General features: G+C 54.3%; 5 protein-coding genes across 5 annotated transcripts; 2 read left to right on the top strand and 3 right to left on the bottom strand.

Annotated features, from left to right (window-relative positions):
- Positions 1–2,884: 2,884 nt before the first annotated feature.
- On the top strand, positions 2,885–4,606 carry A1O7_02899 (uncharacterized protein; the record flags this gene model as incomplete). Its single annotated transcript, XM_007756926.1, has 1 exon — positions 2,885–4,606. One exon carries the CDS (start codon positions 2,885–2,887, stop codon positions 4,604–4,606), a length of 1,722 nt encoding a protein of 573 aa, XP_007755116.1.
- Positions 4,607–4,805: 199 nt separating this feature from the next.
- Positions 4,806–6,137, top strand: A1O7_02898 (uncharacterized protein; the record flags this gene model as incomplete). Its single annotated transcript, XM_007756925.1, has 2 exons — positions 4,806–5,874; positions 5,935–6,137. The coding sequence occupies 2 exons, from the start codon at positions 4,806–4,808 to the stop codon at positions 6,135–6,137; spliced, it is 1,272 nt and encodes a 423-aa protein (XP_007755115.1).
- A 409-nt stretch (positions 6,138–6,546) lies between these two features.
- Positions 6,547–7,941, bottom strand: A1O7_02897 (uncharacterized protein; the record flags this gene model as incomplete). The annotated part of the gene is made up of 1 exon (XM_007756924.1): positions 6,547–7,941. The coding sequence occupies one exon, from the start codon at positions 7,939–7,941 to the stop codon at positions 6,547–6,549; it is 1,395 nt and encodes a 464-aa protein (XP_007755114.1).
- A 905-nt stretch (positions 7,942–8,846) lies between these two features.
- A1O7_02896 (uncharacterized protein) lies at positions 8,847–9,938 on the bottom strand (the record flags this gene model as incomplete). The annotated part of the gene is made up of 4 exons (XM_007756923.1): positions 8,847–9,027; positions 9,078–9,261; positions 9,315–9,612; positions 9,663–9,938. The coding sequence occupies 4 exons, from the start codon at positions 9,936–9,938 to the stop codon at positions 8,847–8,849; spliced, it is 939 nt and encodes a 312-aa protein (XP_007755113.1).
- Positions 9,939–12,738: 2,800 nt separating this feature from the next.
- Positions 12,739–14,091, bottom strand: A1O7_02895 (uncharacterized protein; the record flags this gene model as incomplete). Its single annotated transcript, XM_007756922.1, has 1 exon — positions 12,739–14,091. The coding sequence occupies one exon, from the start codon at positions 14,089–14,091 to the stop codon at positions 12,739–12,741; it is 1,353 nt and encodes a 450-aa protein (XP_007755112.1).
- Between the last annotated feature and the right edge of the window lie 397 nt (positions 14,092–14,488).

The raw sequence follows: 14,488 nt of genomic DNA, 5'->3' as shown, positions 1-14,488 counted from the left end.
GAACTTCTGTCGGCGCCGTTGCGAATCGGAACCCTGTTCAACGTCAATATCCCGGAACCTCTTACATTTGTCGTGGTCATGCGATTGAGAGAGCCTATAGCGACATAAAAGCGAATGAAAGCGAGACCTCGTGCTGACGAGCATGGAAAACGTATGCGGGCTGGGCCGCACCATGCAGCAATCTCGCGGGCATTGCTCGGAAAACGGATATTCCCCGCTGGCAGAGACATGAGCGGAGCTTCATCCATAGCCCGATTCCCGTCGCTTGACGGAAAGAGTGTGAGTTTGGTGCTCGATCCGGGTGACAAACGAGTGTAAACAAATGTACTATTTTGGTAGGAAAAGGCGGAAGCTCGGCGGAGAGGGCAACATGTGGGGAGATGGGGGATTCACTGTAATATCAGGCATGCATAAACAATTTACCGAGTCTTCCTACCCGCTCTCGCCCGCTTTGTCCCGAATCAGCCATGGAGCTAGGGGCCTATGTCGCGCAGAAAGAGAGTGCCGTGCAATAATGCAGCGCAGTGCAAGTGGGTGGTCGGAGAAGGAAGCGCCAGCAGTCTCACAGCACGCTTTAGCATCGACAACGCATAATGGCCGAGTTATCCCGTGCAAGGCTGGCTGCCATCTACGGGCATGGGGCATACCATGCTGATGGCTTTGACCTTCCTTTCCCGACCCCTTCCTTGAATTCTACAACAACTCGAACGTTGACACTTCCTTATTCCCCATTGGGAATTGGTCATACCGCAGACCTCTTTCCGAGAGGTTGCTTGGCATACCTGCAGTCACACACGACTGCAACACTGGGGAAGGGGTAACAAGCTCTTCCTGCCTTTCATCCGTGGTCCTGTCGCCGAACCAAGTGCTGGCAGGGATCATGAGTATGATCTCGAAGCTGCAAGGCTCCGCCATGGCGTCGGGTGAAGGGTGACGGCTATTCAGCCTCGAAACGCACCCCTGCATGGTCGAGCTCTGATGATCGAGAATCGGATGTCCTGCCCCGATCACAGCGTCCTCCCGCAAACAGTGTCTCAATCATGCAGTACAGCCACTGTCCGGACTGCCGCTTAATGGCGTCTCCAACTCTTTCCAAGCCAATCATATAGACTGTCCAGGCTTTATTTTGACCTTTGCAGCTCTTGCGTCCTCCTCTTTGTCCAGTTGAACTGCTTCTTTCCTAGCATAATTAAATCCCCCCGAACGATAGCCCTGCCTAAGAAAAGTATGATGTGACTGCCAAGGTCGATTCGTTCTGTCTGCAGTTGCCTATACGCCCTACTACAAGCGGACATACATGAGGTAAAATGTTTCTCAATGATCTGTATCTTGTGCAGATGCATCGCCTGTCGGAGATGGTGTTGTGGAGGAGAGCACTTACTTTCAGTCTCCTGAGCCGTCCTCACGCAACTGCTCGTCAGATACCCCAGTGTGTATAGGGGCAAGCAAGTCTCCTCTTCAACGAAAACAACTTCTACCATGAGAAATTCGTGGTGCTTCTCCGATAGGATGCACCTCAAAAGCAGCCCAGTGCCTCCTGAAGAAACCTCTTACAGCTTTCTATCGTCAGAAACACTCACGCTGCGCCTCTTGCTTGGGGGGCGAGGCACTTGTCGAAGAGTGCAACTGCCGCATCAAATGACCCCTGGCGTAGAAATGTGGAAGATCGCCTTATCACGCTCTCTGTGAGGAAGCAGGTCGTCAGGAACGGGGGTTGTAGGACATCAGGATTGAGCTGAAGCAGTCAGTTAAGGCATCTGTTGATATGATCTCAAGTCAAGCAGCGTCTTGTGCTTCGGTTCGATCGGTCAGCAGAACGTCTTATTCCTCCAAACAGTTGACAGTGCAGCAGAGGCAGCATCTTGAAGGGCTGTCCTCATAGACGCGGCCTCTTTGAAATGGTTGAGCGTGGACGTATACTGACAGTGTAACGAGGAGCGCAAGCAGACACTCGTCGCTCTGGCCCTACGCATTCGAAACAGGTCTAGCTTGGGCCGCCCCACCTCATGGTTCTACTGTGTACAAAAGGAAAGAGCCTCTCAACCCCTCTTCACCACTTCTTCGTCCTCTCGCGTTCGGAATTGTACTCGTGTATTTCCTTATAGTGTGTTCCTCTGTGCTCTGTCGACATGACGCTCTTCGCACTCCTGTTGCTTTTGACCCCTGTTCCGCTTCCTTATTGGTCGTTCACAAATTCCCTGCACAAGTTGACCACATAGAATAGCAGCTCACAGAGCTCCGTTTGATACCTAACTACGTACTCGTACCACGCGAGTCGCACAAATCGCCGTCTCCAAAGGGGTTGCAATATCAGATCTACTAAACCAGATTGATTGCTAGCTGGAGTCACTTCGAATACTGCTCGTGTGCTGCTTCAGGGCAGACGCACCGATGTCATCGTGCATAACATCTCCTGCTGCACGCTTTCCATTTCCTCTTCAAGCCTCTTCCGCGGGTTTGACTCTGTGGCCCAGACTTCGTGCCCAGACTTCGTTTCACATCTTTCAATGGTACCTACCTTGAGAGACTCATTTACACCAGCAGACATCGGTACAACAGGCTTTTTGAAGAGAGCCATCCAGCAAGACCTCGTCGCCGCTGGTGCCGATATCGCTGACTTGAACGGCGAAATTCCGTCATGATGCATAGTTTTCCACTCCACAATCGGCACACGGCACGCGAATGGTAGTCGAGGTGATCCAATGTCGACCTTCGCCATCGTTTCCCAGCCCACGAGATGGTGTTTTCTATTCTACCCTGCGACGACATGCTGACTGTCGAAATGAACAGCATCTAGTCGAGTATGGGCTGCTTTGCAAGTTGTCTCCTGCAGTACTGACACAGGCTCCTACAACATTTCCTGTTATCCTGCTTCTCCATAGACATGTTAACAGCAGCCAACCGCCAGCGAGCCGCGGAATTAGGCCTCCATGACCAAACAAATCTCCTGGGGAAGAAACAACTGGTCATCGTGTTCTCTTCGTTGGCATCGGCACTCTTCATCTGCTACGCTGATCAAAATGGCATTGGTACCATTCTTCCGACAGTCGGACGAGATTTCACGGCCACAGACACAATCTCATGGGCAGGCACATCCTCTCTCATCTCCAATACGGTCACGCAAGTCATGTATGCCAGAATTTCAGACATTTATGGACGCAAGCCAGTGTTCTTGTGTTCTGTAGGCATGCTAGTATTGGCAGATATTCTTTGTGGCGTGGCGCCGGACGCGCCGAGCTTCTACTTCTTCCGCGCACTTGGTGGCATTGCAGGCGCTGGTATCAATTCTTTGACCATGATGATCATCTCTGACATCGTTACGCTGGAAGAGCGAGGAAAATGGCAAGGTTTCTTGGGCGCCGGCATAGGAGGTGGCAATGCAGTAGGTCCACTTCTCTCTGCTGCATTCGCTCTCCACCAGACATGGCGGGCGTTCTTCTGGTTCCTTGCCCCTTGTGGTGCCATTGCAGGTGTGATTGGATGGCTCTACCTCCCTTCAACGATGCCGAAGGGCAATGCAAGACAACAATTCCAGCTGATTGACTGGGGAGGGATCATGACCGCTACAGTTGCTATTGTGCTGATCCTCATCCCGCTTTCTGGCGGTGGATCGTACTTCGAATGGTCCTCACCGCTGGTCATTTCCATGCTTTCCGTCGGTGGTCTGTCTTTGCTGGCCTTCCTTTTCGTTGAGTGGAAAGTTGCGCGCCTGCCGATGATGCCACTGGGCATGTATACCAATCCACCTGTCGCGGCGATCCTGGCTCAGAACTTCTTTTTCGGAATGGTGTACTACTCGAATCTCTATTACATTCCACTATATATCCAGAACGTTCGAGGATGGGACGCAACTATCTCTGCCGCTTTCCTCATTGTGATCAACGTCCCACAATCGATAGTCAGTACCCTTTCTGGCATCTTCATCTCACGGTACAAGCGCTACGGGGTCGTGATCTGGACGGGGTTTACCATTTGGGCAGTTGGGGCAGGACTGATTTGCAGTTTTACGCGGACGACACATGCTGCTGCTGTCGCTGTCATGCTGTCGATCTCCGGCATCGGAGCTGGCTGCGTCTTTCAACCCGTGCTGATAGCCTTGCAAGCGCACTGTTCAAAAGCACAACGAGCGGCTGTTGTATCTAACCGAAATTTCCTTCGGAGTTCCGGAGGCGCAGTCGGACTCTCTATCTCGGCACAGGTCTTACAAAGCTCACTTCGAAACCACCTCTCACCCCAGCTCGCGAGCGTTGCGCACAACACCTACGCCCTCCCAACTTTGAGTCCTGCTGATGAGGACTATATGAGGACGGCCTACATGGCGGCCATCAGGACGGTTTTCATCGTTTTGGCCCCTATGATTGGCCTTTGTCTGGGTCTTTGTCTATTCATCAAAGACCGTGGGCTGCAGCGACCGGAAGAGCGTGAGCAGGCGAGGATTGTGGAAGCTGCAGCGGCTGCTGAAAAGGTGCAGGAGACGCACAAGCCGCAGCAGCAAGAGCAACAGCAATCAGTCGAGAAAGACAGGACTGAGTCGACAGTTCCAGTAGATGGAGAAGACAAGGCCAGAGACACAAGAGCAGAGAAGCCGATGCGAGTTAAACGATAGACAGAATTCGTAGACCAGAAATACTTTGGCCATTCGTCCTCCTTTCATTCGTCGGGATCGGTTTTACGTTCATCCGGTGACGTAGCCCAACAACAGCCAGCGCACTTTCAACGTGGGATAGGTACTATCTCACTCTCCTTTCTGCTCAGAAGGAACTTGATGATACCAGTAAAAGTGAAACTTCGAAGGCTTCTACAACATGGCCACCCCTCGGCTGCCCTTTCTGTATCCGAATTTCCTGCGCGCAGTACGTGCTTGCGAGCCAACGACCTACCGATCGATACGCACACCTCCAGCAGCAGCGGCCAAACCCCGTCGGAAAGCGAGGATACACACTTCAGCCCGACGACAACAGGATGTAATTCCTCAGAGGTACGGACCGGCGGCCGCCCCTCAGAACCTGCCACCTCCGTCCAAGCCTGGCGATGCACAGGCACCGCAGCTGGAAGGGCCCAAGGACCAAACCAGCAAGAACAAGGAAGACTCCTCCAAGCAAGCTTCACAAAGACCTGCCCCTCCGCCTCCCAGAGAAGGCCCCTCAGCCGACGAAGTCGGCCAAGACGAGCCGCTCGAGTCCAACTCCACGTCCGACTACATCGACGAAGCGTCCATGACGAAGAAGAACCACCGGGTCAAAATCGAGAAAGAAGAGCCCCTGGACAACAAGGAACTCGATCTCATCTTGTCGATACCGTCGCCCTCTGAGGTCAAAGGCGGCGACACGCCACGCCATCCTCACCTCGAACCCTCGCCCTACGAACACCACTTCGACACGTATTCGCTCGTGCAGCAGCTCGCCGTGCCGAACGCGTACAACGTCCAACAAGCCACGACGCTGATGAAGGCCATCCGCCTCATGCTGGCGCTCAATCTCGACGTGGCTAAAGAGGGTCTCGTGTCCAAATCCGACATTGAGAACGAATCGTACCTTTTCCGCGCCGCGTGCTCGGAGATGAAAACCACGCTGCAGACGACGCGGCACTCGGAAACGCTGAAGCAGCGCAGCCAGCGCGCACAACTACAGCATGAACACGATATCTTGAACCAGAAGGTCACGCAAGATCTACTGAGCTTGAAAGAAGAGTTGAAGGGCCTGTTCAATGATCGCAAGCTCGGGCTGCAAGAGGACAAGCGCAAGATCGACAGCAAGATATCCGAGCTGAACTATGAAATCACGGTGCTGCTGAACAGTGAGGCGCGCAGTGAAGTCGAGGGGCTGCGCTGGGTGTTGACCCGTCGGGCGGCCCTGGCTATAGGTTTCTGTGCGTGTACGTTTTCCTCCCCCACCGTCGCCGTCTCCACAAGTCGCCCATGCTAACAGTTTGTAGTCATGATCATCTCGGCGCTGAATTACTCGTCGATCAAGATGCGCGAGAAGGAAGAGGCGGCCAAGAAGCGCCGAGACGCCGAGAAGACGCAGGAAGAAAGAGAACGTGCCCTGGAGAGGGAGCAGGCCAGGTATACGACCCCGAGTCGGGCGCAGGGGACGCAGACTGAGGGCGTGGGCGCCTCCATCGAGTTCTCGGGTTGATCTGTTTCCGTCCTGACGTACTGTGTACATTGGTTGGAACGCGGAGAGACGCGAGGCTGTAGATGTCATGATATGATACCATATAGACTACAATTGAGAGCGTCAGCGACTAGCTCGAAAGTGTCCGAGGCTCTGACACCGGGTGCCGATGCTCTCGCACTTTGATCAACCAGCACTGCAGTGCTAGCCAAGCAGTATAATCTGGCCAGACTCTATCCAATTTCAGGCGGGCCCTTGAGGCGAACACAGTCTTCTCCTTCAAACCGTTGAATTACAAGCCCCGCAGCACAAGGAGACATGATGTGTGATACTTAGCACCGCGTCCACGAACATCTTCGAACCAAGTATCGACCGGTGTCCTATCTATCAAATCCCGCAAGTCTAGAAATGTATGTTCCATCCCGATACTTCACACGTCAAGGTTCGCCCAGTCGAAGCTCGGTTCATCGGTCCCAGTCATTGGGTCTATCTCTTTCGCCCTCCCAATGGGTTGCTTCTGCTGAGGTACCGGGTCCTTGGCCGCACCAGTGTCTCTCGCGGTGTTAGTATCCGTAAGAGCATCGGTGTCGGCACTCGCTTTCCTCGCTTCAGCGCGTCTTCGAAGTCTTTCCCGAGCGGCGGCGGCACGGTCCGGAGGAAGCCTCAGCGTCCCGCTATTGGAGGGTCCAAAACCAACGCTCGTGGTGGATGCGGGAACGGACGATGTCGCAGGACCGGTCCGTTGAGGAGCAGCACCGTTGGACGGCTTGACAGATATTACAATTTTGGCGGGAGAGGAACACCTGCGGTGCAAGCCTGACGTTGTTTGTGAGAAGCTTGTCACTGGCTTCAGCGCAAGAGACGGGCTCCTTCCACGAGCTGGTGAGTTCTTCATAGTCTGGACCCGCACTGTTGTCTCGACTCTATCGACTTCTTCACGGACGTGGCCCCGGTTCTTGGTCCTCAACGCCGGGGATATTTCCCTCGTTATCGTATCTTTGGCTTTGCTTGTCCTCGTCTGCGTCTGTGCCAGCCTGCACTGCTGTGTCTCATTTCTATCCTCTTGCTCGTGGCTAAGCGCGGCGAATAGGTCTTTCTTGGCAATTGAGGGTTTGGAGATATCGTTCTTGAGCCGCTCGTTTTGTTGTCTGAGTTCTTCGATCATGATCTTCAGCTCTTGGTTCTCGGCATCCTTCTTGAGGGCGTATTCCCGCATCTTCTTCCCGTAGCGGATCAGCCGCTTCATTTCCTTCTCTGTCTGGGCCATATAGGATTCGAGAGCGCCGGGGAGGAGCCCGCACGGCCGGGATGCCGTTGGCGCATTGCTTGTAGATAGTTGTACCATATTCTCTACTAATTGTTCCTGCGAACTGTTGGGTGTTGCTGGTTGGGAGCACGATGAAGGGCGGGCTGCTCGTGTCGTATCGTCGAAGCCGGCATTGGAGGTGCTTTCAGCGCCCACGACAGGCTCTGATCTTCGAACCTCCGGGCTGACGCTCTTGAACTTGACGTTGATGTCCTTCAAGTACTTTGCTCTTGGTGTCGCGAGGCCCGGCGTTCTAAGGATGCCCTTCGTGGGGGAGAGGATGGCATCTACATTGCTGCTGTCCCTCTTGCGCTTTTGTGGCGGGGTGACGCGAGGAGCATCTGCCAGAGTCACTTTTGACTTTGTCGGGGAATTCGCATATATTGGTACTATGTTGTCTTTGTTGTGATACTCCGGGGACGAGTCAGGCGAAGTAAAGAAGATGCTGCGGAGAGCGCGATAGGCAAACAACGGAGCTGGGGTCACTGGCCCTTCGAGGATAGTAGCGTCGCCGGGCATTGCGGCTGCGAATGGGTGCGTGATTATACACAATAGGATGCTTGTCGAAGACTGTACTGTCTTGGTATTATTGCGCAAACTGCGAGCGCGACAACGTGGAAGAATGAGGAACGTTGGTCGCGTTGTTGGTGTTTTCCCGTTTGTGGTCTAGTGCGGGCAATCCGTCATTGGTGGGCGAGTCTCACCTTCGTCCTCTCCTCGAATTCACTTCACTTTCCCCTCATCTCTCATTTCTTCCACCCAGTGTGCAATGCCTCGAGGCGCAATGCTGCAGAATGCTCGCCATGTATGAACGACCTTGCCGTCACGTTCACTGGCCTAAGCTCCTTCTTTCCACTGAAGAAATGCCGTGATTCAAGGCGAATGGACACTCGTGGCATACCTGGAGAAACCGATCATCAACGGCTGGTTTCTCCCAGATGACATGATCACCCCCAATATTGCCCATCGATGTTCGATGTATACCTATATCCACCGACGGGTGAGATGAGTCGTCAAGTTTGGCCAAGAGACTCTTCCCAGGTGGAGTCACCGTCTCATTCAGCGAGGGTTTGCCTTCGATTTCGTTCAGTTGAAGGTTTAATATTCACGTAGCCTTTCTGTTTGCTGGTCCATCTCCGTTCATCTTTTTCACTCGGTCACTTACTGTATATGGCCAGCTAGGGGCTAGGATACGAGGTCCACGCATTAGCACTTATGGATGAGTCTCAAGGGCCTATCGGCCAGCAGATCGAAAAGCACGACAAGAAGCTCGACGCGGCCGATCGTAACCACAGCTTCTGCCGCCCGATCTATTCATTCCAGTATTAAGGCATAGGGGTATCTCGTTACTGTCTTTCAATATAAGTACACGGTCCAACTTTCTCTTCTTCGATCTAACAAGTACATCATCTGCTAATCAGAGCCTAGTCTTGGGCTCTACCACCACGGGGCCCCTTCTCGGGGCTGACACCTCTCAACGTCTCTTCGTCACCTGTCTTCTTTCTTCCAAGATCCACGGGCCCGCTGGCGGAACCACTATATGGCACGCCATCGATGAGAATTGCATCGTCAGGGACCCCTTGCAGATACTGGTACCAGTAGTACCTTTAAGTCTAGTTAGCTGCTGCTCAGTATAAATCCTTCCAGCAACTTACGCTCCAACAAACAAAGCTCCGCCGATAATATTTCCGATCAGGGCAGGAATGATCCCCTTCCAGATGTATAGGCCAACGCTAACTCCTGGAGTGCCTTGCCAGATGCCCATTGGCACGAAAAACATGTTCGCAACGACGTGGTCGAATCCGAGAGACACGAAAGCGAAGGTCGGCCACCAGATACCTGAAGCAAACGTCAACTGAGCTCGAGGATACGGCCATACAAGTCTGTCATACCAACGATCTTACTGATATATTCTCGTCCAGACATGCCCAGGTAGCAAGCCAAACAAACCAGCCAGTTTGCGCCAATGCCCCTCAGGAAGACCTCATGCCAGCCGGGTGTGACCTGTTTGGTGGTCACGAACTTGATGACCTCGGTCTTGTACGCAGCAGAGTCGAAGATACCGCCGTAGCCAGTGATGAGCGCGACAATGAACAGGGAGCCCGCCAGGTTGCCCCAGAAGGTGACGAACCAATGAATCAGCATCTTCAGTAGGCTGAGGCGGCGTTGAAGGACGGCCATTCCGGTGAACTGTCGATGTGAGGTCAGCGCACTAGAAGGTCCACGACGTTGGAGCATACCATGAAGCTGCCGGTGCACAAATCAGCACCGGTGAGCACGATCATGCACAGGCCGTATGGAAACACCAATGCCGACAATGTTCGAATCAAGCCCGGAGCGTTCTCCTGGTACCAAGGGGCCGCATTTGTGGACAGGGCAGTGGCACAGGCAAAAGACAGCAAACAACCGGCCGACACGGAACTGAAGAATACCTTGTCCAGCCGCATGTTACCCTTGGCCACACCGGCCCGAGCAACGATCTCGGCCGTCTCTTGAGGACTGTAGCAGTTGTACATGTTGACGGCTAGCGAACCTGACGAGTGTGTCCCAAGACAGGTGAATGAGAACTGGAGCAAGAAGCGTGTCTTCCCCAAGACGATACGAGGTACAGTGGAGGTCTTTAAGAGGTTTGAACCCAGAGCCCTGTCAAATCGACCTCGATGCAACTCCGCAGGCCCATCATAATTCCCGAGCGGTTGGTACGAGTATAGATTGCGGGATGGCACATGCAAGCTCCTCCGCATCAGCGTCGAAAGTCCATGTCAAGAGCCAACCATTGAACATGATCGAAAGCTCCCAGCGATCACTGCTCGAACGGGTCACTATATTCCAGACAAGGCAATCAAGCAGGGCACCATCAGCGCTGTTTTGAGCAAAGTCAACATAAGCCCTTGTGCCTTACGCGACTTGCGACGCCGTCGAAGTCACATCGCGATAAGCACAGGGCTGGTTTCTGGACGACGCTGCACGAGTGACGCTGTGGCTTGGATGATCGCATCAACGGCGTTGCAGCGTATCTGGCTTGGTACCTCGTTATCTGGACGCGACAAACCGATGAACAGTGTCCATTGGCCTGATCAACAGCGGAAAGGGTGACTGGAAGCTTTTGCGCGGTGTGCTAGCGCGAGGCTCTGGCTGGGCTGACGTCCCCAGCGATGTATGGCCCTCAGAAAAGTCCCATGTTTGATAAGAGCGCGAATTTCAAACCTCGAATATCTATGGACAGAATTGCCATTCAGGTGGCAGGCTATCGTCTGTCTTTTCTGTGTTGATATGTGGGCTGACGTAGTCGCCAGATTGATAGCTTTGGTGTGGAATCCATGTGTGCTGATTGGTGAGGTGGCGGATGATCGACATATCAGAGATAAGCCCAAGTTGCAGAATCTGATCTTTGCCCAAACTCATGCTTCTCCACAGCGGTAGCGGTAGACAGTGAAGTGTACGTATGATTTATACCCTCGCACACAATGATGCTGGTGGTACGAGCATGAGTACTGCGATAAGGTGGAAACAGAGGTAGGTGTGGAAGCGAGGCCGCCTTCGAACTGTTTGCAGCATGTCATGCACTCACTATGCGGCAGTTCATTCGGATCTTCATTCAGCCCAAGCTAAACTCATCTCTCAATCACCGTAACTCGTAGCCATCCCTCATACGGGGTCGAGTTTGCGGGTCGGCGAGCGCGACGCTCTGCTGCCATTGGCTCAACAGAGTTGCTTGGAACGCGGAGCTCTTGAAGTGAGTGCTTCGACGACGAAGGCGACGCCTTAAAGCCATTCTTCAGGGAGGCCCGAATACGAGGTAGCAGGATCCCGCCACAGGAGGTATGTATCCAGACGCAGAGCGCGATGCCGAGACTGAGAACTCGATCTCTTTCACCTGCCAGCACAATACGTATGCAACGCAAAGAGACCATCTCCCCCCCAGGTCCCCTAGTCGTGAGCCAACTTTGGTTTACCGCGTCGTACGGGGCCAGGGGCGGGAACTCGCTCGTACAGTAGCTGGTCCTGCTTCTACTCTCCAGCGCCACTTCCAGTCATGCATGGTATCCTCGTAATCCGAATAGGAGCCTGGTGCAAATGCCATCTCTTACATTAGTCATGTCCGCGCTCGAACCCCGCCTGCCACAGCGCGAGGAACCCGGGAACAGCCAGCCATGCATGCCAAGCTGCCTTGGATGAGAGATTCCGAAGCACAATGTCACGGTTCGAAATGCATCCTCTCTGTATTCATGCGTGTGAGTGTACGTGCCTGACTGCCGCCTGTACGACACGCCAGCACGGCGCATGAAACATCCAACATCTCGGCGTCTACCCTCCCGCATAATGACCCGCATACCAGCGTCGTCGGACCGAATGGCAAACAGTACCAGGTCCGCGCCCCGTCTTGTGTTTGGCAAGATAGTGCGAAGACCCGGGTCCCCCTTGAACTTCTCAACCTCCCAACTCCAGCTCCCATAAGGTTCGTAGACTATCGTGTCGTGCTCAAGTGTGCGATGCGCCGCAGCGACGTCGGGCTCCTCACACTGTGCTGTGGCGAGAACGCCGACGGCGCGCGTGTACATACATGCCAACATCAATGCCAATATCCGTGTCAATTGAGTTGAGACTGCCTGTGCTGCCGCAGATGCAGGCCTCGTATCGGTTGACATTCCTCTTGCTCGTGCGATGCAGCGAAGCTAGGCCTTTCGCCCTATGCTGTCGCGAGGACGCCGGTGGCGCGTAGGGACATATATTTCCTTATCAATGTCAATGCCTTGTTCGCGTCAACTGAGTTGTTACTCTCTGTGCTTCTATCGACGCAGCTATGGTGACAGCCGGTGTGTGCATCTGCCGAAGTGAGGCGCACCGATGGGTGATGGATCTTCTCATTCGTGCGAGTGTGGTGGACGGCACAGCCTGGTCGGGTCCAGTGGGAGGCGGGACCGAGTCGATCGGTGGTCCTAAGTACGGTGGGTCTGGCTGTTGCAGTAGGTACTCTACTCGTACCATGTTGTCTTCCTGTACGCTGTTCCCTGCTGTGCCCCTGTTGTTCGCCTCTCCGCTGTCCTCTCCTATGTGCTCTTCCCCTTCTGCTGGTGGATGGTCAGATGGTCAGAAATCAGATGGCGAGATGTTGGAATGGCCGGACAGTCGAACATTGGAATACCTCGGGGACTGCACGCATGTATACATGCATGGATATGCGGAAGATAAGCCCACGCAGTCGATCATGCTTAGCTCACATATTCCTCCGTGGCTTCCGCAATACGTGTATCTTGTTGTAGCAGTGACGGCAAGGACATCACAAATAGTCGTCAAGTCCGCTCCGCTCATCGCTCATCGATCATCATCCGTGTCCGTGTCCGTATCTGTATCACTCGCCTGCTGCTGTCTCTCCATGACCCTCTTCCACTCGTCCATCATGTCCTTCATGCCTCCTGGGGCGAGGCTCGCGTCTACGACGTCCTTGGGCAGTTTATGCGCCGAGTACTTTGTCGCCGAGAACTGGTATGCCTCCGGGTCGTCGCGGTTGACGAGGCGGAACTCGGGGACGAAGATTGTTTCGACATCGTCATCTGCTTCCGATCCGGTGCTCGATTCGTCGTCTAGATCGCCCTCTGTCTCCTGCTCCTGCTGCTGTTCCGCAAAAGCTCGACACGTCGCCTGAGACTGGATCGTCAGTCTGACGAGCTCCTCGCGACCATCTGCGCCACCTGCTTCTGGCTGCGTCGCTGTCTGTGGCTGCGCCTCTGGCACTTCCAGCATCAACAACTCCAACCACGAAAACAGGAGTGGATCGGTCCTCGGCGCCCACGGGTTCACGTCGATCAACCACACCTTCTCATGCGGCGGTGGGATATACACGTCTGCCACGAAATTATCGTCCGGAAACCCGCGAACCAACCTGTCCTCGACAAAGTCGCGAATCAACGCGCCGAACCGATCACGCAACTCGAAGAGAAAGTCAAAATGGTTCATCTCGCGCTGGGAGATGGCAATCACGCGGCCTTGGCGCACAAAGCACCGGAATTCTAGGCTCGGGTTGAGGTTGAACGCCTTGCGCAGGACCAAGTGGTAAGGCACGCTGGGGATGGGGACGGGGACGGAGTCGCCGCTGGTAGCTGAATCGCGGAGGGGGCAGTCCGCCACCGCCCCAGCCACGCTGCACCCATCAAAGGCGTGCTCCAGGTCGTGCGTGATAAAGTCGCTGGACTTGAGAAGCAAGTAGACGTCGTTGGGCGTCCGACACTCCATGTCATTTGTGGTGGCGATCCAGGTGGCGTCCTTGGGCGCCGACCAGTTCAGCTTGGGTACCACCTTGCCGCCTAGTTCGCGGATCGTGGTGGCGATGGCGTCGTGCACTTCGGGCCAGCTTTCAGAGGGGTCGACCTCCTCCTCTGTGTCGGCACTTGCAGCATCGTCAGAGGCCTCGTCGTCGTAGCCAGAGTCTTCGGCATCGCTTGCGGGGGACTTGTGTTCGGGGGGCAGGATGATGCCGTCAGCCCGCAGATAGTCCAGAAACGGCTGCGAGAGGGGCACCAGTCTTGCTTTGGGTGTCAAGGATCGGAAACGCGGGTACCATGAGTGGAAGGACGTGTTGAGGATATGTTGAGGGGTTACTGGTGGGAAGGGCAGCGTCGTGATCGGTGATTTTTGGTTCCTCTTCTCTTGCTGCAGGGGTTCCGTCATTTCGAGGGGATGTGATTGTCCTAAGAGTTGGATTAGATGAGCCGGTAGATCGCTAGGAGAAGTTATTGCCTAGGTTCTCTGATTAACATCTGAGGTATTTGAAGAACTGCGAGTCATGGTCGCCACGGGCCCAGCCTTGCGCCGCTTGGCGTGACATGATTGGTAGCCTCGCTGGAAGATTCTCGTGCCTGGGACTGGGAAGGTTAGCCGAGGGTCTGTAACGACGGCCACTTGGCCTTAATCACACCTTGAGTAACGCCACGCCACGCACCCGTCTTGTCTACGTGGCTCTTATCACCAAGTATATAGACATGCGTCTCATGCCCCTCCGAATTCATTGCGTCTTCCGAATCGAGCCACATACTTTTGACTCGGAAAGACCGTGATCAATGTGAGC

This window comes from Cladophialophora yegresii (genome assembly GCF_000585515.1).
Source record: "Cladophialophora yegresii CBS 114405 chromosome Unknown aczIN-supercont1.2, whole genome shotgun sequence".
Classification (NCBI taxonomy): Eukaryota; Fungi; Ascomycota; class Eurotiomycetes; order Chaetothyriales; family Herpotrichiellaceae; genus Cladophialophora; species Cladophialophora yegresii.
This window is presented reverse-complemented; position numbering and strand designations above follow the sequence as displayed.